Source organism: Ylistrum balloti, unplaced genomic scaffold (genome assembly GCF_031769215.1).
Source record: "Ylistrum balloti isolate Yb309-2 unplaced genomic scaffold, AGI_CSIRO_Ybal_v1 Utg370448, whole genome shotgun sequence".
Classification (NCBI taxonomy): Eukaryota; Metazoa; Mollusca; class Bivalvia; order Pectinida; family Pectinidae; genus Ylistrum; species Ylistrum balloti.
The window spans coordinates 487298-511546 of record NW_026782298.1 but is presented as its reverse complement, the minus strand read 5'-3'; the positions used below and the strand labels follow the sequence as shown (position 1 = coordinate 511546).

General features: G+C 38.7%; 1 protein-coding gene across 1 annotated transcript in view; it reads right to left on the bottom strand.

Moving 5' to 3' along the window:
* Nucleotides 1-136: 136 nt before the first annotated feature.
* Nucleotides 137-24249, bottom strand: part of LOC132554839 (uncharacterized) — a 36699-nt gene continuing 12586 nt past the window's right edge. Inside the window, exons 6-21 of the mRNA XM_060219163.1 lie at nt 23380-23476; nt 20708-20904; nt 20249-20416; nt 19038-19293; nt 18522-18637; nt 17018-17180; nt 16490-16687; nt 14838-14925; nt 13553-13701; nt 12986-13101; nt 9422-9589; nt 3068-3218; nt 2694-2747; nt 2142-2300; nt 1094-1219; nt 137-468 (exon numbers count right to left, since the gene is read on the bottom strand). Coding sequence (XP_060075146.1) covers nt 137-468; nt 1094-1219; nt 2142-2300; nt 2694-2747; nt 3068-3218; nt 9422-9589; nt 12986-13101; nt 13553-13701; nt 14838-14925; nt 16490-16687; nt 17018-17180; nt 18522-18637; nt 19038-19293; nt 20249-20416; nt 20708-20904; nt 23380-23476 — 2538 coding nt within the window. The remainder of the gene's footprint in view (nt 469-1093; nt 1220-2141; nt 2301-2693; nt 2748-3067; nt 3219-9421; nt 9590-12985; nt 13102-13552; nt 13702-14837; nt 14926-16489; nt 16688-17017; nt 17181-18521; nt 18638-19037; nt 19294-20248; nt 20417-20707; nt 20905-23379; nt 23477-24249) is intronic.

The window sequence follows — 24249 nt, the reverse complement described above, 5'->3', positions numbered from 1 at the left end:
CATAATTCCTGTCCAAACAATCAAACAATTAAATTACTTCGGTCTGATGACGAATGCCTGAGAGGCGGTCATCAGAGACACGCCTCCCCTACACTGACACTGTAAACTATTTCCTGAATATTTCCAATATTTTGGTTCAGAAATAAGAAGTCTTATTGAGGTCCTTTAGTAAATGTTCTTTCTCGTCTGCTATAGACACATGCTGTTTCCGGTGTTTTCGCTTCTGGGATATTAAACGAGCTTTTATCTTTTTATCGCCCTCCTTGGCTTCGTTGAGAGCCTGTCTGTCGTCATCGCTTAAATTACAGCCCGTGTTACCGTCCGCAAACTTCCAGGAACTGTTATACTGATGGCCAAATCTGTAAGGCGCGCGCGCACAGAAGTGACCGAAGGTCGTCAGGCGATGGACAAGCATACAAAGAAACTGCAGGACGAAGAGAAAACCGAAAATTCCCAAGAACACCAGTCCTGAAACAACAAGCACATTATTTATTGCTAAAGTAAGCCATGTTCCCCACCGACCCTGTAATGATTTATAAAGATGGTGTGGTTTAGAGGTTTTATCATTAGTATGTAAGTGAATTCAACGAAGCAAGGTTATATGAAAGACCGCGTTATGCTCTTCTGTAAGTGGGTGAGTTTTGACCAAAATCCTGTGAGGAAATAGTACAGGTGACCCAACAATCCTGAAATTTGAACTTGTTTAAGACATTAAGGTGCTTTAAAGGTGTGTGATTTTTATAAAAGATCTTTCAGGGAGAGAAGCACGACCTTGGCCTCACAAACCTGAATCTGAAAGTAAATTGATGAAAATTCCTCAAGATGTGAAACCGCTAAAGTGCTGACAAATAAATGAGTAAATACTATAGAATTCCTGGTTTCACAAGTAGAGAACTTTTATAAAAAAAAAAAGACACATGTCAAATGGTATCACGTTGGTAGGTACACCAGGTGTCATGGTGTAATATCATGTCGGAAGTAGCAGATTGTCCGGCGCGTGACGATGTCACGTGATATGGGACATCAGATGTCCCGATGTGATACACGTGGACGACACGTCAAATGGATAACTTTATAAAATTTGATAACTTACCGACAGGATCCGTTCCAGAAACTTTTAGCTCCATCTTAGATGCCAGGGTTGCCAGGAGAATCAACCACAAGGTGTTAGAGACCGCGAGAATCCCGAGAAAGTTGTTTCTTAACTCTCCAAGTTTTTCTGAAATATAACTTACAGGATGAGTAATATATTTACCCGGTGGCCATCAATGTGACATCTAGAATGGTTAGTGAAACAATAGATTTGTCCATCTGGTATAAACACAACACATCGTACCGGAGTGTTAAGTTCTATTCTATATATTTACACGTGTACCGGTTCTATATATTTTCGCCTGTACAGGAGTGTAACGTTCTATTCTGTATATTTACACCTGTGCAGGAGTGTAAAGTTCTAATCTATATATTTACACCTGTACAGGAGTGTAAAGATCTATTCTATATATTTTCACCTGTACAGGAGCGTAAAGTTCTATTCTATATATTTACACCTGTACAGGAGTGTAAAGTTCAGTTCTATATATTTTCGCCTGTACAGGAGCGTAAAGTTCTATTCTATATATTTACACCTGTACATGAGTGTAAAGTTCTATTCTATATATTTACACATGTACAAAAAAAGGTGTGTAAAGATCTATTCTATATATTTTCGCCTGTACAGGAGCGTCAAGTTCTATTCTATATATTTACACCTGTACAAGAGTGTAAAGTTCTATTCTATATATTTACACCTGTACAGGAGTGTAAAGTTCTATTCTATATATTTACACCTGTACAAAAAAAGGTGTGTAAAGTTCTAATCTATATATTTACACCTGTACATTAATGTAAAGTTAAGACTGCACGGTGCATTTATATCACAATCCTTTTCTCATATTGAAACGTGCTTTTTAACTTTTTTCTGTTTCTGTTTTTTTTTTGTTTTTGTTTTTCTTATTCTTTTTCTTGTTTTTTTTTTTTTGTTCTTTTTTTATATTTTGTTTTTGTCTTTTTTAAATCTTTGGTAAAAAGTTCCTAGCCCTTCTTGACATATTCTAAAGAGGTACATGATAAAAAAGTTCATTTTCTCCTTTATGTGGCACCTTTCAGGTCCTCGTTGTGACCGAATGCGGTAGAGCTAGGCTTGAGACAGACGTCCTTCAGCTCATTCCAAAAGATATGTTCCTCTTGGTTAATGTGTTCTATCTCGTAACACTCCGTGTTGCCGAGCTGTTTCTTCACCTCGATACGTTTCAATTCCTCTGAAAAAGGGAAATTTTATACTTCTTGCATCTTTTTTTGTCCAGTATCCGTAAGTATATAAATACTGTTTTTATATGTATAACAAGATTCTGTCAAAGTTTACACTTCAATTTATGGTGTCAATTTTTTAAGGATCTTTTTGTCTTTATTTGGACAACTTTATTATAACGATTTCAACACATTTTTTGACACAACAGAACATTTCCGTGGCATAAGTAGGAAATATGAAAACCAATATAAATCATTTTATAAGCCATGAAAAAGTCCCGCTACTTATACATCCCCTTTTGTCAACAGTGTATATAATGTAGATGTGCTTGAAAGATATCCTTGGAGGAATCATAAGCGCCAGAAACACGAGAGTTATCTCCCTTGATACTTTAAGAATTTACCTTCAGTTGGGTTCCTCAGGTGCTTGATGGCGGTCAACAGTCTAGCCACGTGACCTGAATTAATACGACACATCAGGTTACTATAGTGATACATGCTGAATCAATAAACAATAAATCGATACCCTTGACATTGTTATCCGGGTAGATCAGGAATGACTTATGGTTACTTAGAAGTTCTTCGTCAAAGAGGCGGTTTACTCGGTTTATTGTAATTTTTTCTTGTTTATTATATTTTGTTGCAAAACATTTATTTACATAAAGGTCTCGGATTTGGTACCACTTTGAGACTTAAAATCGTACGGCATATTTCAGAGCCAGTATCACAAAGACTTTGTCGAAAGTTTTCCTCGTTGATATATAGCAAGAATACTTACCAGATTTGGTGATTTTCAATTCCGTTTCAATTTCTTTTCGTGAAAAAGATTTGAGAATTTCCAGATCCTTTGGTGCCGTGATTTTGTTTGATTTGAAGGCGCCGTAGTACTGTTCCAGCCCTATCTCATAGAGCCAGGCGGACACGTTCTCCTGTAAAACAAACACACTCAGAACAATGTTTACTGAGACCATATCTCATAGAGCCAGGCGGACACGTTCTCCTGTAAAACAAACACACTCAGAACAATGTTTACTGAGACCATATCTCATAGAGCCAGGCGGACACGTTCTCCTGTAAAACTAACATTTAGAACAATGTTTACTGAGACCATATCTCATAGAGCCAGGCGGACACGTTCTCCTGTAAAACAAACACACTCAGAACAATGTTTACTGAGGCGATATCTCATAGAGCCAGGCGGACACGTTCTCCTGTAAAACAAACACACTCAGAACAACGTTTACTGAGACCATATCTCATAGAGCCAGGCGGACACGTTCTCCTGTAAAACAAACACACTCAGAACAATGTTTACTGAGGCGATATCTCATAGAGCCAGGCGGACACGTTCTCCTGTAAAACAAACACACTCAGAACAATGTTTACTGAGACCATATCTCATAGAGCCAGGCGGACACGTTCTCCTGTAAAACAAACACACTCAGAACAACGTTTACTGCGGCGATATCTCATAGAGCCAGGCGGACACGTTCTCATGTAAAACTAACATTTAGAACAATGTTTACTGAGGCTCTCTCACACGGAGTCAGGCCGACACGTTCTACTGTAAAACCAACACGTTTTCCTGTAAAACCAACACTCAGTTCAATGTTGAATGGGGCCCCAAAAAGCAGACCTGCCCTTCACAAGTTGCATCGTTCTTTCCAACAAAGGTCTTCGTCGTTAAGAAAACTGCGAATGCCACAAATTAGCCTTTAATCTTTCAGTTCAGATAAAGTTTCGTCAAATATTTCAATCCCACCAAGTACACTGCGATAAATAACGGTAACAAACAAAATCAAAATTGGTTGTCACTCTGTTCATCCGTTCACAACTGAACAATGGCCGTAACTTACCAAGGTAAACAAGCGTTTTAGTGAATAGGATCCATCCCCCTTACTTATCAGGGAACGGCTATCTTCTACAATAACTTTCGACCAATTTGGTTTTTTTTTGTGTTTTTTTTTGTTGACCAGTACCAAAATTGAAAATGCACAATTTGGGACACATGGAAGCCTAAATATAGAATATCAGGACGTTCCAACTAGAAATTATCAATAAATAATTATAAACATTCACAGTCTAAACCCAATATGGCCGTCCATCGGTAAGTTTTCAGTCCCATAACTGATATTGTACAAGTAGAAGCAGTTATGTCCTACATATGGAATGGACCATTCAGTACATCCTGAGTAGCGACATCCGCGATCACTAATTTACCTGTCAGGTGACTACATATGTAACATTCTCTCTATCTAAGTGGTATATTGTGGCTAGTATTTACCAGGGTTACATTCTCTCTAGCTGAGTGGTATATTGTGGCTAGTATTTACCAGGGTTACCTTCTCTCTGAGTGGTATATTGTAGCTGGTATTTACCAGGGTTACATTCTCTCTATCTGAGTGGTATATTGTGACTAGTATTTACCGGGGTTACATTCTCTCTATCTGAGTGGTATAATGTGGCTAGTATTTACCGGGGTTACATTCTCTCTATCTGAGTGGTATATTGTAGCTGGTATTTACCAGGGTTACATTCTCTTTATCTGAGTGGTATATTGTGGCTAGTATTTACCAGGGTTACATTCTCTCTATCTAAGTGGTATATTGTAGCTAGTATTTACCAGGGTTACATTCTCTCTAGCTGAGTGGTATATTGTGGCTAGTATTTACCAGGGTTACATTCTCTCTGTGAGTGGTATATTGTAGCTGGTATTTACCAGGGTTACATTCTCTCTATCTGAGTGGTATATTGTGACTAGTATTTACCGGGGTTACATTCTCTCTATCTGAGTGGTATAATGTGGCTAGTATTTACCGGGGTTACATTCTCTCTATCTGAGTGGTATATTGTAGCTGGTATTTACCAGGGTTACATTCTCTTTATCTGAGTGGTATATTGTGGCTAGTATTTACCAGGGTTACATTCTCTCTATCTAAGTGGTATATTGTAGCTAGTATTTACCAGGGTTACATTCTCTCTAGCTGAGTGGTATATTGTGGCTAGTATTTACCAGGGTTACATTCTCTCTATCTAAGTGGTATATTGTGGCTAGTATTTACCAGGGTTACATTCTCTCTATCTAAGTGGTATATTGTGGCTAGTATTTACCAGGGTTACATTCTCTATGAGTGGTATATTGTGGCTAGTATTTACCAGGGTTACATTCTCTCTATCTAAGTGGTATATTGTGGCTAGTATTTACCAGGGTTACATTCTCTCTATCAGGGTGGTATATTGTGGCTAGTATTTACCAGGGTTACATTCTCTCTATCAGGGTGGTATATTGTAGCTAGTATTTACCAGGGTTACATTCTCTCTATCTAAGTGGTATATTGTGGCTAGTATTTACCAGGGTTACATTCTCTCTAGCTGAGTGGTATATTGTGGCTAGTATTTACCAGGGTTACATTCTCTCTATCTAAGTGGTATATTGTGGCTAGTATTTACCAGGGTTACATTCTCTATGAGTGGTATATTGTGGCTAGTATTTACCAGGGTTACATTCTCTCTATCTAAGTGGTATATTGTGGCTAGTATTTACCAGGGTTACATTCTCTCTATCTAAGTGGTATATTGTAGCTAGTATTTACCAGGGTTACATTCTCTCTAGCTGAGTGGTATATTGTGGCTAGTATTTACCAGGGTTACATTCTCTCTATCTAAGTGGTATATTGTAGCTAGTATTTACCAGGGTTACTAAGCTACAGAGAAGTTCTCTCTAGCCGAGTGGTATATTGTGGCTAGTATTTACCAGGGTTACATTCTCTCTATCTAAGTGGTATATTGTGGCTAGTATTTACCAGGGTTACATTCTCTCTATGAGTGGTATATTGTGGCTAGTATTTACCAGGGTTACATTCTCTCTATCTAAGTGGTATATTGTGGCTAGTATTTACCAGGGTTACATTCTCTCTATCAGGGTGGTATATTGTGGCTAGTATTTACCAGGGTTACATTCTCTCTATCAGGGTGGTATATTGTAGCTAGTATTTACCAGGGTTACATTCTCTCTATCTAAGTGGTATATTGTGGCTAGTATTTACCAGGGTTACATTCTCTATGAGTGGTATATTGTGGCTAGTATTTACCAGGGTTACATTCTCTCTATCTAAGTGGTATATTGTGGCTAGTATTTACCAGGGTTACATTCTCTCTATCAGGGTGGTATATTGTGGCTAGTATTTACCAGGGTTACATTCTCTCTATCTGAGTGGTATATTGTGGCTAGTATTTACCAGGGTTACATTCTCTCTGAGTGGTACATTGTGGCTAGTATTTACCAGGGTTACATTCTCTCTGAGTGGTATATTGTGGCTAGTATTTACCAGGGTTACATTCTCCCTGAGTGGTATATTGTGGCTAGTATTTACCAGGGTTACATTCTCTCTATCTGAGTGGTATATTGTGGCTAGTATTTACCAGGGTTACATTCTCTCTATCAGGGTGGTATATTGTGGCTAGTATTTACCAGGGTTACATTCTCTCTGAGTGGTATATTGTGGCTAGTATTTACCAGGGTTACATTCTCTCTGAGTGGTATATTGTGGCTAGTATTTACCAGGGTTACCTTCTCTCTATCTGAGTGGTATATTGTGACTAGTATTTACCAGGGTTACATTTTCTCTGAGTGGTATATTGTGACTAGTATTTACCAGGGTTACATTCTCTCTATCTGAGTGGTATATTGTAGCTAGTATTTACCAGGGTTACATTCTCTCTATCTGAGTGGTATATTGTGGCTAGTATTTACCAGGGTTACATTCTCTTTATCTGAGTGGTATATTGTGGCTAGTATTTACCAGGGTTACATTCTCTCTATCTAAGTGGTATATTGTGGCTAGTATTTACCAGGGTTACCTCTCTAGTGGTATATTGTAGCTAGTATTTACCAGGGTTACATTCTCTCTGAGTGGTATATTGTGGCCGGTATTTACCAGGGTTACATTCTCTCTGAGTGGTATATTGTGGCTAGTATTTACCAGGGTTACAGTCTCTCTATCTGAGTGGTATATTGTGGCTAGTATTTACCAGGGTTACATTCTCTCTATCTGAGTGGTATATTGTGGCTAGTATTTACCAGGGTTACCCTCTCTCTATCTGAGTGGTATATTGTGGCTAGTATTTACCAGGGTTACATTCTCTCTAGCAGAGTGGTATATTGTGGCTAGTATTTACCAGGGTTACATTCTCTCTATCTGAGTGGTATATTGTGGCTAGTATTTACCAGGGTTACATTCTCTCTATCTGAGTGGTATATTGTGGCTAGTATTTACCAGGGTTACATTCTCTCTATCTAAGTGGTATATTGTGGCTAGTATTTACCATTGTGGTATATTGTGGCTAGTATTTACCAGGGTTACATTCTCTCTATTGTGGCTAGTATTTACTGAGTGGTATATTGTGGCTAGTATTTACCAGGGTTACATTCTCTCTATCAGGGTGGTATATTGTAGCTAGTATTTACCAGGGTTACATTCTCTCTATCTGAGTGGTATATTGTGGCTAGTATTTACCAGGGTTACATTCTCTCTATCTGAGTGGTATATTGTGGCTAGTATTTACCAGGGTTACATTCTCTCTATCTGAGTGGTATATTGTGGCTAGTATTTACCAGGGTTACATTCTCTCTGAGTGGTATATTGTGGCTAGTATTTACCAGGGTTACAGTCTCTCTATCTGAGTGGTATATTGTAGCTAGTATTTACCAGGGTTACATTCTCTCTATCTGAGTGGTATATTGTAGCTAGTATTTACCAGGGTTACATTCTCTCTATCTGAGTGGTATATTGTGGCTAGTATTTACCAGGGTTACATTCTCTCTATCTGAGTGGTATATTGTGGCTAGTATTTACCAGGGTTACATTCTCTCTATCTGAGTGGTATATTGTGGCTAGTATTTACCAGGGTTACATTCTCTCTATCTAAGTGGTATATTGTGGCTAGTATTTACCAGGGTTACATTCTCTCTAGCTGAGTGGTATATTGTGGCTAGTATTTACCAGGGTTACATTCTCTCTATCTGAGTGGTATATTGTGGCTAGTATTTACCAGGGTTACATTCTCTCTATGAGTGGTATATTGTGGCTAGTATTTACCAGGGTTACATTCTCTCTATCTGAGTGGTATATTGTGGCTAGTATTTACCAGGGTTACATTCTCTCTATCTGAGTGGTATATTGTGGCTAGTATTTACCAGGGTTACATTCTCTCTATCTGAGTGGTATATTGTGGCTAGTATTTACCAGGGTTACATTCTCTCTATCTGAGTGGTATATTGTGGCTAGTATTTACCAGGGTTACATTCTCTCTATCTGAGTGGTATATTGTGGCTAGTATTTACCAGGGTTACATTCTCTCTAGCTGAGTGGTATATTGTGGCTAGTATTTACCAGGGTTACATTCTCTCTGAGTGGTATATTGTGGCTAGTATTTACCAGGGTTACATTCTCTCTGAGTGGTATATTGTGGCTAGTATTTACCAGGGTTACATTCTCTCTATCTGATCTGAGTGGTATATTGTGGCTAGTATTTACAAGGGTTACATTCTCTCTATCTGAGTGGTATATTGTGGCTAGTATTTACAAGGGTTACATTCTCTCTATCTGAGTGGTATATTGTGGCTAGTATTTACCAGGGTTACATTCTCTCTATCTGAGTGGTATATTGTGGCTAGTATTTACCAGGGTTACATTCTCTCTATCTGAGTGGTATATTGTGGCTAGTATTTACAAGGGTTACATTCTCTCTATCTGAGTGGTATATTGTGGCTAGTATTTACCAGGGTTACATTCTCTCTAGCTGAGTGGTATATTGTGGCTAGTATTTACCAGGGTTACATTCTCTATCGGAGTGGTACATTGTGGCTAGTATTTACCAGGGTAATATTCTCTCTATCGGAGTGGTATATTGTGGCTAGTATTAACCAGGGTTACATTCTCTCTATCGGAGTGGTATATTGTGGCTAGTATTTACCAGGGTTACACATGTTATATATGTTAATGTATAAAGTAAAGGAAAAATCAGGATTTTTAATAATCGTTCAAAAATTCCAAAGATTACACACATATTCTGTCCATTAAATTGAACAGTGATCTCCTGTAAGTAGCGCGGTAGGTATTTTTATACTTACCGGTACTTTGACCTCGATTCGGAATTCTGGAAGTACTTTGATTCGCTCCATGAGGTACGTCGCGTGAGCCTTCTTTTTTATCCCAATTGAAGTCAGATCCTTTTCTTTCATAGCACTGATGAAAATCGTACTGTCAAAACCATGCTTTTTGAATAAAGGTACGTAGTCCTGCTGCAACGAAAACCAGCAATAACGTTTTACCGTATAACCGGCTATTTTCGTGGGATGATTTTTTTGTAGTGCTCGTGAAAATTTAATCCACTGTGTATAAGCTGTTCTTTTTAATCCAAATTACGCAATTTTAATTTGCCAAAATATAATTCAGCGAATATTTTTACCCGTGAAAATGACCAGCTTAACAGTACTTTATCTACTGCGGCTGTCTGTATCTGATACCTACATCATTGTATCTGATACCTACATCATTGTATCTACTGCGGTTGTCTCTATCTGATACCTACATCATCGTATCTGATACCTACATCATTGTATCTGATACCTACATCATTGTATCTGATACCTACATCATTGTATCTACTGCGGCTGTCTGTATCTGATACCTACATCATTGTATCTGATACCTACATCATTGTATCTACTGCGGCTGTCTGTATCTGATACCTACATCATTGTATCTACTGCGGCTGTTTGTATCTGATACCTACATCATTGTATCTACTGCGGCTGTCTGTATCTGATACCTACATCATTGTATCTACTGCGGCTGTCTGTATCTGATACCTACATCATTGTATCTGATACCTACATCATTGTATCTGATACCTACATCATTGTATCTGATACCTACATCATTGTATCTGATACCTACATCATTGTATCTGATACCTACATCATTGTATCTGATACCTACATCATTGTATCTGATACCTACATCATTGTATCTACTGCGGCTGTCTGTATCTGATACCTACATCATTGTATCTGATACCTACATCATTGTATCTACTGCGGCTGTTTGTATCTGATACCTACATCATTGTATCTGATACCTACATCATTGTATCTACTGCGGCTGTCTGTATCTGATACCTACATCATTGTATCTACTGCGGCTGTCTGTATCTGATACCTACATCATTGTATCTGTCTGTATCTGATACCTACATCATTGTATCTGATACCTACATCATTGTATCTACTGCGGCTGTCTGTATCTGATACCTACATCATTGTATCTACTGCGGCTGTCTGTATCTGATACCTACATCATTGTATCTGATACCTACATCATTGTATCTACTGCGGCTGTCTGTATCTGATACCTACATCATTGTATCTGATACCTACATCATTGTATCTGATACCTACATCATTGTATCTACTGCGGCTGTCTGTATACCTACATCATTGTATCTACTGCGGCTGTCTGTATCTGATACCTACATCATTGTATCTACTGCGGCTGTCTGATACCTACATCATTGTATCTACTGCGGCTGTCTGTATCTGATACCTACATCATTGTATCTACTGCGGCTGTCTGTATCTGATACCTACATCATTGTATCTACTGCGGCTGTCTGTATCTGATACCTACATCATTGTATCTGATACCTACATCATTGTATCTGATACCTACATCATTGTATCTGATACCTACATCATTGTATCTACTGCGGCTGTCTGTATCTGATACCTACATCATTGTATCTACTGCGGCTGTCTGTATCTGATACCTACATCATTGTATCTATACCTACATCATTGTATCTACTGCGGCTGTCTGATATACTGTATACCTACATCATTGTATCTACTGCGGCTGTCTGTATCTGATACCTACATCATTGTATCTATACATCATTGTATCTGATACCTACATCATTGTATCTACTGCGGCTGTCTCATTGTATCTGATACCTACATCATTGTATCTACTGCGGCTGTCTGTATCTGATACCTACATCATTGTATCTACTGCGGCTGTCTGTATCTGATACCTACATCATTGTATCTACTGCGGCTGTCTGTATCTGATACCTACATCATTGTGTCTACTGCGGCTGTCTGTATCTGATACCTAGATCATTGTGTCTACTGCGGCTGTCTGTATCTGATACCTACATCATTGTATCTACTGCGGCTGTCTGTATCTGATACTACATCATTGTATCTGATACCTACATCTTTGTATCTTCTGCGGCTGTCTGTATCTGATACCTACATCATTGTATCTACTGCGGCTGTCTGTATCTGATACCTACATCATTGTATCTACTGCGGCTGTCTGTATCTGATACCTACATCATTGTATCTACTGCGGCTGTCTGTATCTGATACCTACATCATTGTATCTACTGCGGCTGTCTGTATCTGATACCTACATCATTGTATCTATATCTGATACCTACATCATTGTATCTACTGCGGCTGTCTCTATCTGATATCATTGTATCTACCTACATCATTGTATCTACTGCGGCTGTCTGTATCTGATACCTACATCATTGTATCTACTGCGGCTGTCTGTAGATACCTACATCATTGTATCTACTGCGGCTGTCTGTATCTGATACCTACATCATTGTATCTGATACCTACATCATTGTATCTGATACCTACATCATTGTATCTACTGCGGCTGTCTGTATCTGATACCTACATCATTGTATCTACTGCGGCTGTCTCTATCTGATACCTACATCATTGTATCTACTGCGGCTGTCTGTATCTGATACCTACATCATTGTATCTACTGCGGCTGTCTGTATCTGATACCTACATCATTGTATCTACTGCGGCTGTCTCTATCTGATACCTACATCATTGTATCTACTGCGGCTGTCTGTATCTGATACCTACATCATTGTATCTACTGCGGCTGTCTGTATCTGATACCTACATCATTGTATCTACTGCGGCTGTCTGTATCTGATACCTACATCATTGTATCTACTGCGGCTGTCTGTATCTGATACCTACATCATTGTATCTCATTGTACTACGGCTGTCTGTATCTGATACCTACATCATTGTATCTACTGCGGCTGTCTGTATCTGATACCTACATCATTGTATCTACTGCGGCTGTCTGTATCTGATACCTACATCATTGTATCTACTGCGGCTGTCTCTATCTGATACCTACATCATTGTATCTGATATCTACATCATTGTATCTGATATCTACATCATTGTATCTGATACCTACATCATCGTATCTACTGCGGCTGTCTGTATCTGATACCTACACAATTGTATCTACTGCGGCTGTCTCTATCTGTCACCTACATCATTGTATCTGATATCTACATCATTGTATCTGATACCTACATCATCGTATCTACTGCGGCTGTCTGTATCTGATACCTACACAATTGTATCTACTGCGGCTGTTTGTATCTGATACTTACATCATTGTATCTGATATCTACATCATTGTATCGATTTGACGAAATCACGTTAACAATTCAAAAACAATAATCACTTTAGGTATGTTATTCAACTCTCACTGCTAGGAAACAGGCGGGATATCTCGTTCATCAAAGTTACACTCCCTAAATGTGTGGAGTAATGGGGAATATTTATAAGCTATTATCTCACCCGGAAATCTTTATCCAGCCATTCTTCCACTGGTTGTGGTGTTATATCATCCTCGAAGTAGCTCTCCTCCACGTCGTCCTGTAGCATGTCGACTGACAGACTACGTTGTAAGTCAACTACAAATTATTGAGATTTAGATATAAGTTACACAATAAGTACTGACGTCATCAATATGGTGCATTTTCATTAAACAATTAACACAATAAATAATGACGTCATCAAAAGGGTGCTTTTTATATAAAATAATTTACACATTAAATACTGACGTCATCAATAAGATGCTTTAGATAAAACAATATACTACGCTTTTACGGTAATGCAACAAATTGACGACAAGAGTCCAGATTTCCTGGTGCTTAGTCAATCACAAATCTCACACGCTTCTCTAAATTATCGATAATCAATCAGACCTGTTTCTCCCAATCATACCAACAGTCTTACACAAACATTAGTCAATCACAAATCCCACACGCCCCTGCAATGTCGGGATTAGTGAAGTCCTTCCTAATAAAAACAAGCCATACCATGTTAACACATCCTCAACATAAAACGAATATCATTCCCTACCTTCAGGTTCTCGGTCCTTTTCTTCTGTAAATGGTTTAGAAAGATGACTCTCGCTTGTCTTGTGGTGGGGTTCTGTTACAGAAGAGTGCCGAGCTCGAACCACGACAGCTTGTTCACTGGGCGCAGGTCTTTCTTCTCTCTGACAACAACTGAAATAATACATTAAGTGTATTTCTTCAAGCGGGCTTTATACTATAAAGGCTAGCTATTTAACAAAACCCCGAAGAAGATAAAAAATTTCCCTAAAGTTATGAAAGGATTTTTTTCTCTATAGATTTTATTTTCAGCAGCTTGGTACATTCATACCAGTAGCCCCCTCCAAGTAGACACATGGTGTCACTCCTCACCAGTATACATATGGTGTCACACCTCACAAGTAGACACATGGTGTCACACCCCACCAGAAGACACATGGTGACACACGTCACCAGTATACATATGGTGTCACACCTCACAAGTAGACACATGGTGTCACTCCTCACCAGTAGGCACACGGTGTCGCACCCCACCAGTAGACACATGGTGTCACACCCCACCTGTAGACATATGGTGTCACACCCCACCAGAAGACACATAGTCACACCTAACCAGTGTACATATGGTGTCACACCCCACCAGTAGACACATGGTGTCACACCCCACCAGCAGACACATGGTAACACACCTCACCAGTATACATATGGTGTCACACCTCACAAGTAGACACATGGTGTCACACCTCACCAGTATACATATGGTGTCACATGTCACAAGTTGACACATGGTGTCACACCTCACCTGTATACATATGGTGACACACCCCACCAGTAGACACATGGTGTCTTCTGATGATACCCTCAGTTAACCAGCTCCGAATGTGACTTGAGCTCCGAACTGTAGGTTGATATTTCCACGTGTACACAAATGTAACTTCAGATCAAAGATAAACAGGACAAATTGTAAAACCTTACGTACACTTCCACTCTTGTCGTTCAATCTTAGAAAAGAAAAATCGGGAGTAACAACAATTTCAGCCTTAATCGTTTACAATTACACATGACCTTTGCGATTTTGCCAATGTTTCTATAAATAGATATGATATCTGACGCTATCGGCTTACATTAATCTCTCTTGTTGGTCCTGATGGAAGCGGATGGGAGGAAACCGAAATCTCCCGAAAAAACCTACGTAGCAGGAGAAGTTATTCCCTACCTGTACACGTTCTCTTCGTGAACCGATCCCCGGACCACCAACTTCAAATATGTACTGTATTCCCAAGCAATAACATATATAAGAAAATACTTACCCGAATAATTTTCGAGAGGTGTCCCCTACAATTTCGTACCACGTCCGCGTATCTTTCACTACCGACTTTGTTTTCTCTTCTCGAGTACCTGAAACAAATCGGCACAATATACATGTAACCCTGATAGCAATTACCCTATCCAAACCTAACTAACCCTAACCTTATTTTACCTTACCTAACTAACCCTAACCTTATTTTACCTTACCTAACTAACCCTAACCTTATTTTACCTTACCTAACTAACCCTAACCTTATTTTACCTTACCTAACTAACCCTAACCTTATTTTACCTAACTAACCCTAACCTTATTTTACCTTACCTAACTAACCCTAACCTTATTTTACCTAACTAACCCTAACCTTATTTTACCTAACCCAACTAACCCTAACCTTATTTTACCTTATCTAACTAACCCTAACCTTATTTTACCTAACTAACCCTAACCTTATTTTACCTAACTAACCCTAACCTTATTTTACCTTACCTAACTAACCCTTACCTTATTTTACCTTACCTAACTAACCCTAACCTTATTTTACCTTACCTAACTAACCCTAACCTTATTTTACCTAACTAACCCTAACCTTATTTTACCTAACCCAACTTACCTTAACCTTATTTTACCTAACTAACCCTAACCTTATTTTACCTTACCTAACCTTATTTTACCTTACCTAACCTTATTTTACCTAACTAACCCTAACCTTATTTTACCTAACTAACCCTAACCTTATTTTACCTAACTACCCTTTATTTTACCTAACTAACCCTAACCTTATTTTACCTTACCTTATTTTACCTAACTAACCCTAACATTATTTTACCTAACCCAACTTACCTTAACCTTATTTTACCTAAACCAACTCACCCTAACATTATTTTACCTAACCCAACTAGCTCTAAATTTACCTTAATTTACCCAACTAATATTTACCTAACCTTATCGAACCCAACTAGCCCTAACATCAAATTACCTAACCCATCTTACTTAACCTGACTTTACCTAACCAAACTAACCCTTACCTGACTTTACCTAACAAAACTAACCCTTACCTGACTTTACCTAACAAAACTAACCCTTACCTGACTTTACCCAACACAACTAACCCTTACCTGACTTTACCCAACACAACTAACCCTTACCTGACCTAATCTAACAAAACTAACCCTTACCTGACCTTATCTAACCAAACTAACCCTTACCTGACCTTACCTAACCAAACTAACACTTACCTGACTTTACATAACACACCTAACCCTTACCTGACATTACTTAACCAAACTAACCCTTACCTGACCTTACCTAACCCAACTAACCCTTACCTGACCTATCTTGACCTGGCCTGAGCTACCCTTACCTTACCTAACCTAAACCGACCCGACCCGACGTGACATCAGTAACTACGGTGTCAAACCTGTATTTGTTTACATTTGATAACGCGATTCAGTCAGAGATCGTTTATCAACAAAATTGCAAATTTCACGTAAGTGTCGAAATACAGAGGTCACAATGGAATCAATGGTATTAATACACCTAGTAAACATAAGCTACTCCCGTGTGTAAGAGCCGAGTACCATCACAGATATCCCTCATGAAAGACGCTATCTAATTGTACACATATAGACAATGGAATTTTCAAGTAAAACTCACCCCATGATCTATCCGTGATGTTACACACGCTGTATATATTGAGGATGAGGTATCCCGAAGGTAAGCATATCAGGTACCATAAGCCATGCACAAGGCACGTAAACTCTCGAGGATGAAGAAGACCAGCGGTTAGAAATATTCCAATCAGACTTCCCAAGTACAGAGTGGTCAAGGACACCGGAAATCCCATGCTGACATCTGGAAACATGCAGGACAACTTGTCGTCACTTAAAGCAACGCGATTAATATCGACTTTGTATCTCAAGTTTTTATACCTTCTAACCTTTGTCGCGAGGAACATCTTTTATTTATTCGCAATTGACTTTGCTGCACGAGAAGGAGAGGACGGAATAAGATAAAGCGGCTAACTTTATGTTGTACACTTCATACTGAAGGCTTATCGATATTGTGATACCATGAAAATACACAGTCATATTGAATATTTCTAAATACACTCGAGATCACAAATTTAAACATCAGGAACATACAATTTCAGAATATGTAATATGGTGTTGGAACTTTAAATACCTGATGGACTCTTTGTAATGACCTCCACTCCACCGGTGTTGTTATCTGCCGTGATGGGTTTGCTGTCATCACCGAACGCGAGATCCTGCACCACCTGTTGGGCAGTTCCGACAGTCACAGCCATCATGACGCATGCGTACAGGAAAGTCAGTAACTTGGCCACCTAGAAAATTGTTCCACATTGGAAAAGTGCACACGAACCTTTTCACTGTCATATCAATGGTTATTGTGTATAAATCACTGGTGTTCGGGCAACCTAGCCACATTATGTTCTGACCAGAAAACAAACAGAATTTTTTGATCAAATTAGTATTTTGTTGTTTCTAAAATAATCCCACTGAAACATCGATTGTCATACGATTTTATCATTGAATGTTATTACTGTATACAGTGAATTTTTCGTCCTTGTTTTCTTTTCGTCCTTGGTTTCTTTTCGTTCTTGTTTTCTTTCGTCCTTTTCGTCCATGAACAAGGAATTTGGAGCGATTTTAAAACACTTCTATCGCCTTTCTATATAATTCTCAGTTCAAGGCAGGAGAAAAGCACATGAGACGAACTCCTGTATAATAGTTCAAGGGCCTAAGCTATATTTTCTCGGTTGACAGAATTAGGTTTGTGAGAAGTAGAGGCAGACCAGACTCACCTTCATCTGTGAGGTTTGTGAGAAGTAGAGACAGACCAGGCTTACTTTCATCTGTGTGGTTTGTGAGAAGTAGAGACAGACCAAACTTACCTACATCTGTGTGGTTTGTGAGAAGTAGAGGCAGACCAGACTCACCTTCATCTGTGAGGTTTGTGAGAAGTAGAGACAGACCAGGCTTACTTTCATCTGTGTGGTTTGTGAGAAGTAGAGACAGACCAGGCTTACCTTCATCTGTGTGGTTTGTGAGAAGTAGAGACAGACCAGGCTTACCTTCATCAGTGTCGTTTGTGAGAAGTAGAGACAGACCAGGCTTACCTTCATCTGTGTGGTTTGTGAGAAGTAGAGACAGACCAGGCTTACCTTCATCAGTGTGGTTTGTGAGAAGCAGAGACAGACCAGGCTTACCTTCATCTGTGTGGTTTGTGAGAAGTAGAGACAGACCAGGCTTACCTTCATCTGTGTGGTTTGTGAGAAGTAGAGACAGACCAAACTTACCTACATCTGTGTGGTTTGTGAGAAGCAGAGACAGACCAGGCTTACCTTCATCTGTGTGGTTTGTGAGAAGTAGAGACAGACCAAACTTACCTACATCTGTGTGGTTTGTGAGAAGTAGAGACAGACCAGGCTTACCTTCATCTGTGTCGTTTGTGAGAAGTAGAGACAGGCTTACCAAACTGTACCTTACATCTGTGTCGTTTGTGAGAAGCAGAGACAGACCAAACTTACCTTCATCTGTGTGGTTTGTGAGAAGCAGAGACAGACCAGGCTTACCTTCATCTGTGTCGTTTGTGAGAAGTAGAGACAGACCAGGCTTACCTTCATCTGTGTGGTTTGTGAGAAGCAGAGACAGACCAGGCTTACCTTCATCTGTGTGGTTTGTGAGAAGTAGAGACAGATGATTGTGAAGCCCACACAGGTTATACATTGAAGTATGATGGTAGTCACGCTGCTTACAGCCCAAGCATAAACAAGGCCTCCTGTGAAAACACCAGAGGTTATCAGAATATCCTTAGTATTGGTCATAATTCTATCTCGTAATATCATGATTCTTCAAAATAAGCATAGCACCTCAGCAATCCTTGAAATATGTCTGATAATACTAGTCAGGAATTATGTTGTCGTCAAACCACTGCAGAGCATCGCCAGACTCCAACAAATCTCATATATTGATAATGTTTGTCTGATTGTCGATTGTCGAAGTGTGCTTTAAAATCGAATTTTAACATTTCTGTTATCTAGAATTACGAGTTTTGAAACGGATGTACATATAGTTAGATACATGTAAAGTGTCGTTGTCTGTTGTGAAAGGTCGTAAAGATTTCCTGCTATACAGGCACAACATATTCAAGATTAATAAATATCAACCAATCAAATTACCTGAGACAATCAAGATAACGACACTTGGTCCAATCAGCGTAGAGAAGAGAAGCAGGCCTTGGTATATGGTGAAGAAGATGGACACCCGTTGGTTAAACTTACTGATGATCTTCCACTCCCGGACGAGGAGAATCAGGTTGGCGATCGTTGATGCAATCCAACGTCTCCTTTGTTTGTAGAACTCCTCAAATTCCTCCGGACATTGGGTCTTATTCTCAGAAGCGGCACAATACTCTATTCTCCAGCCACTTTGAACCTATTAAAGAAACGTAAGAGTGGTAACATGGCGGAAGCAGTTGGTTCTCTTCAACAGTTACTCGTACGTCGTTTACATTCGTATTTATCTATCTGTGCCCGGTTATATAAACTTATTTTTTACCCTCGCTATCAGCAGTAAATCAGAGACATGCGTTATCTATCTGTACCCGGTATATATATACTTATTTTTACCCTCGCTATCAGCAGTATATATAAACTTATTGTTTACCCTCGCTATCAGCAGTATATATAAACTTATTTTTACCCTCGCTATCAGCAGTATATATAAACTTATTTTTTACCCTCGCTATCAGCAGTATATATAAAGCAGTATATATAAACTTATTTTTACCCTCCCTCGCTATCAGCAGTATATATAAACTTATTTTTACCCTCGCTATCAGCAGTATATATACACTTATTTTCACCCTCGCTATCAGCAGTATATATACACTTATTTTTACCCTCGCTATCAGCAGTATATATACACTTATTTTTACCCTCGCTATCAGCAGTATATATACACTTATTTTTACCCTCGCTATCAGCAGTATATATAAACTTATTTTTACCCTCGCTATCAGCAGTATATATAAACTTATTTTTACCCTCGCTATCAGCAGTATATATAAACTTATTTTTACCCTCGCTATCAGCAGTATATATAAACTTATTTTTACCCTCGCTATCATCAGTATATATAAACTTATTTTTACCCTCGCTATCAGCAGTATATATAAACTTATTTTTACCCTCGCTATCATCAGTATATATAAACTTATTTTTTACCCTCGCTATCAGCAGTAAATCAGAGACATTCGTTATCTCTCTGTACCCGGTATATATAAACTTATTTTTTACCCTTCCTAATCGCTACATTATTTTCACGTTTTTCATTATGGCTTTTGACCTAATGACCCTTGACCTTAGACCGACAGTCGAGGAATACTTACCAGTAGCGTACAGAACCAGCGATCCTCGCCCATGTCTTTGGTGAGAAATTCGAATGCCTTCTCGACATTGGAGGCGTAAGTGGACACGATATCTCGAACGGCACTCACCCGGTACACACTGAAACACCCAGGGGCACAAAGAACCGAACCCAAGACGTCTTCGGCAGCCTGAAATATGTTCTTCAGTTATTTACCAGAAGCGATGATTTAATATCAGATATAATAGCGTGTTATCTTGTCTTAATAAGTACTTCCACATATTATCATGATTATTTTAAAAAGTACAATGTTGAAGACATTTTATGAAACCTGAGATTAATCTTAAATTTCATATACGGGAGTTCTTCCTGGTGTCTATTCAGACATACAAAACAATACACGGGAGTTATTCCTGGTGTCTATTCAGACATACAAAATAATACACGGGAGTTATTCCTGGTGTCTATTCAGACATCTCACCTTCTGGAACCAGTGACCAATCGCGTATTCGAATTTCTGGTACCACACCAGAGGACCAAATCCGATTGGATGTGTGCGTGCGCACACAGCTCCTACTGATTGGTCACGTGTCATGAGATCAAGCAATGCCTCCACAGAATCTGGTGTAAAATTAACATCAGCATCGGTTGTGAGGATGAAGGCGTGGCTATCGTCAACTGTAGTATAGAAACAGCAGACACATAACTACATATTATCTGGAAAGAAATTTGAATGAAAGTTTCTCACACAAAAGGGAGATTAGTTTGATATCCTAATTTTTCTATGATCTATTTTATCTGTTCCGCCCCTCTGCCTATCCTGCATGACTTGTTTGGTGGCCCGAGTCTAATACACGTGTGATACGTCGATGTTCACAGGATATTCAATTTCGTCAGCAATAAACTGGTTATTTCCGTGACGTCATCATTATCTGTTGTAAATGAAACCTCTACACTATATTTCAACCCTCGTGTCCAATATTGAATCTTCTATGTCGCCTCCTTGATTTCAACACCTCCGACCATTAAGACTCATTAACGAGATCCAGAAGGATAGAATATCTGTACGATGCATTTAAATTCAATTCGTGTATTTGACTCTCCTGTATCTAATTCAAAACTTGTATTGAAAAGAAGCTATTCTGTTCATTACAATCCTGGAAACAACGAAAATCGTTGAAGCATAGAAAAAGTGCCACTCCACATTTATCTATTAGGTTAGTGTAGATCATTCACCGGCTAGATTTAAGCACTTTAGGCATCAGAAAAAAGGTCCTAGATTTACCAAATAGTGGTGTGAGGACGTTATTTAATTATAATATGTTCTGTGCATCTTTTGTACAAATACTTTGTCAGATCTATCTCATTGGTAATGGTTGAGAACAATTTGACTTATTTCTGACGACATTGCGACAGTAATGACTTATTCCGTGCGAGAATGTGACGGAATGACTTATTCCTTATGAGAATGTACAGAAATGACATATTCCTGACGAGAATGTGAGGGAAATGACATATTCCTGACGAGAAATTGACCTTAATGGCTTATTCCTGACGATGATTTGACTGTAAAGACCTATTCCTGACGAGAATTTGACCTTAATGGCTTATTCCTGACGATAATTTGACTGTAAAGACATATTCCTGACGAGAATTTGACCTTCATGGCTTATTCCTGACGATAATTTGACTGTAAAGACTTATTCCTGACGATAATTTGACCTTCATGGCTTATTCCTGACGAGAATTTGACCTTCATGGCTTATTCCTGACGATAATTTGACTGTAAAGACCTATTCCTGACGATAATTTGACTGTAAAGACATATTCCTGACGAGAATTTGACTGTAAAGACTTATTCCTGACGATAATTTGACCTTCATGGCTTATTCCTGACGAGAATTTGACCTTAATGGCTTATTCCTGACGATACTTTGACTGTAAAGACCTATTCCTGACGATAATTTGACTGTAAAGACATATTCCTGACGAGAATTTGACTGTAAAGACCTATTCCTGACGATAATTTGACTGTAAAGACCTATTCCTGACGAGAATTTGACTGTAAAGACATATTCCTGACGATAATTTGACTGTAAAGACATATTCCTGACGATAATTTGACCTTCATGGCTTATTCCTGACGATAATTTGACCTTCATGGCTTATTCCTGACGATAATTTGACTGTAAAGACATATTCCTGACGAGAATTTGACTGTAAAGACTTATTCCTGACGAGAATTTGACTGTAAAGACTTATTCCTGACGATAATTTGACTGTAAAGACATATTCCTGACGAGAATTTGACCTTCATGGCTTATTCCTGACGATAATTTGACCTTCATGGCTTATTCCTGACGAGAATTTGACTGTAAAGACTTATTCCTGACGATAATTTGACTGTAAAGACTTATTCCTGACGAGAATTTGACCTTCATGGCTTATTCCTGACGATAATTTGACCTTCATGGCTTATTCCTGACGAGAATTTGACTGTAAAGACTTATTCCTGACGATAATTTGACTGTAAAGACTTATTCCTGACGATAATTTGACTGTAAAGACTTATTCCTGACGAGAATTTGACTGTAAAGACTTATTCCTGACGATAATTTGACTGTAAAGACCTATTCCTGACGATAATTTGACTGTAAAGACATATTCCTGACGAGAATTTGACCTTAATGGCTTATTCCTGACGATAATTTGACCTTCATGGCTTATTCCTGACGATACGTTGACTGTAAAGACCTATTCCTGACGATAATTTGACTGTAAAGACATATTCCTGACGAGAATTTGACTGTAAAGACTTATTCCTGACGATAATTTGACCTTCATGGCTTATTCCTGACGATAATTTGACTGTAAAGACCTATTCCTGACGATAATTTGACTGTAAAGACTTATTCCTGACGAGAATGTGACCTTAATGGCTTATTCTTGACGATAATTTGACTGTAAAGACTCATTTCTTTCGAGATTGTGACTTGAATTCCTGATAGAAGTGACTCACCATCTGGGTGTAACATCGAATTCCGACAATAGTAATTTACCCTCCGGGTTACACACCGAGGTCCTGACAGTAGTGACGTAGGAGTATCAGACATTAGTGACTCACCTAGGTTACATCCAAAGGCATTGACTCACCTTCCGGGTTTCCTGAAGGGCCGATATACTGTCTGACAAGGAAGTCGAGAACATAAGACATGTACATAATCTGACTCCATCTCTTCTTGTTCTTCACCTACACAGAAAATAGCATGTTCTTCACCTACACAGAAAATAGCATGTTCTTCACCTACACAGAAAATAACATGTTCTTCACCTACACATAAAAATAGCATGTTGTTCACCTACACAGAAAATAATCATGTTGTTCACCTACACAGAAAATAGCATGTTCTTCACCTACACAGAAAATAGCATGTTCTTCACCTACACAGAAAATAGCATGTTCTTCACCTACACAGAAAACAGCATGTTGTTCACCTACACAGAAAACAGCATGTTGTTCACCTACACAGAAAATAGCATGTTGTTCACCTACACATAAAATAGCATGTTCTTCACCTACACAGAAAATAGCATGTTGTTCACCTACACATAAAATAACATGTAGTTCACCTACACAGAAAATAGCATGTTGTTCACCTACACAGAAAATAGCATGTTCTTCACCTACACAGAAAACAGCATGTTCTTCACCTACACAGCAAATAGCATGTTGTTCACCTACACAGAAAACAGCATGTTGTTCACCTACACAGAAAATAGCATGTTCTTCACCTACACAGAAAATAGCATGTTGTTCACCTACACAGAAAACAGCATGTTGTTCACCTACACAGAAAATAGCATGTTCTTCACCTACACAGAAAATAGCATGTTGTTCACCTACACAGAAAACAGCATGTTGTTCACCTACACAGAAAATAGCATGTTGTTCACCTACACAGAAAATAGCATGTTGTTCACCTACACAGAAAACAGCATGTTCTTCACCTACACAGAAAATAG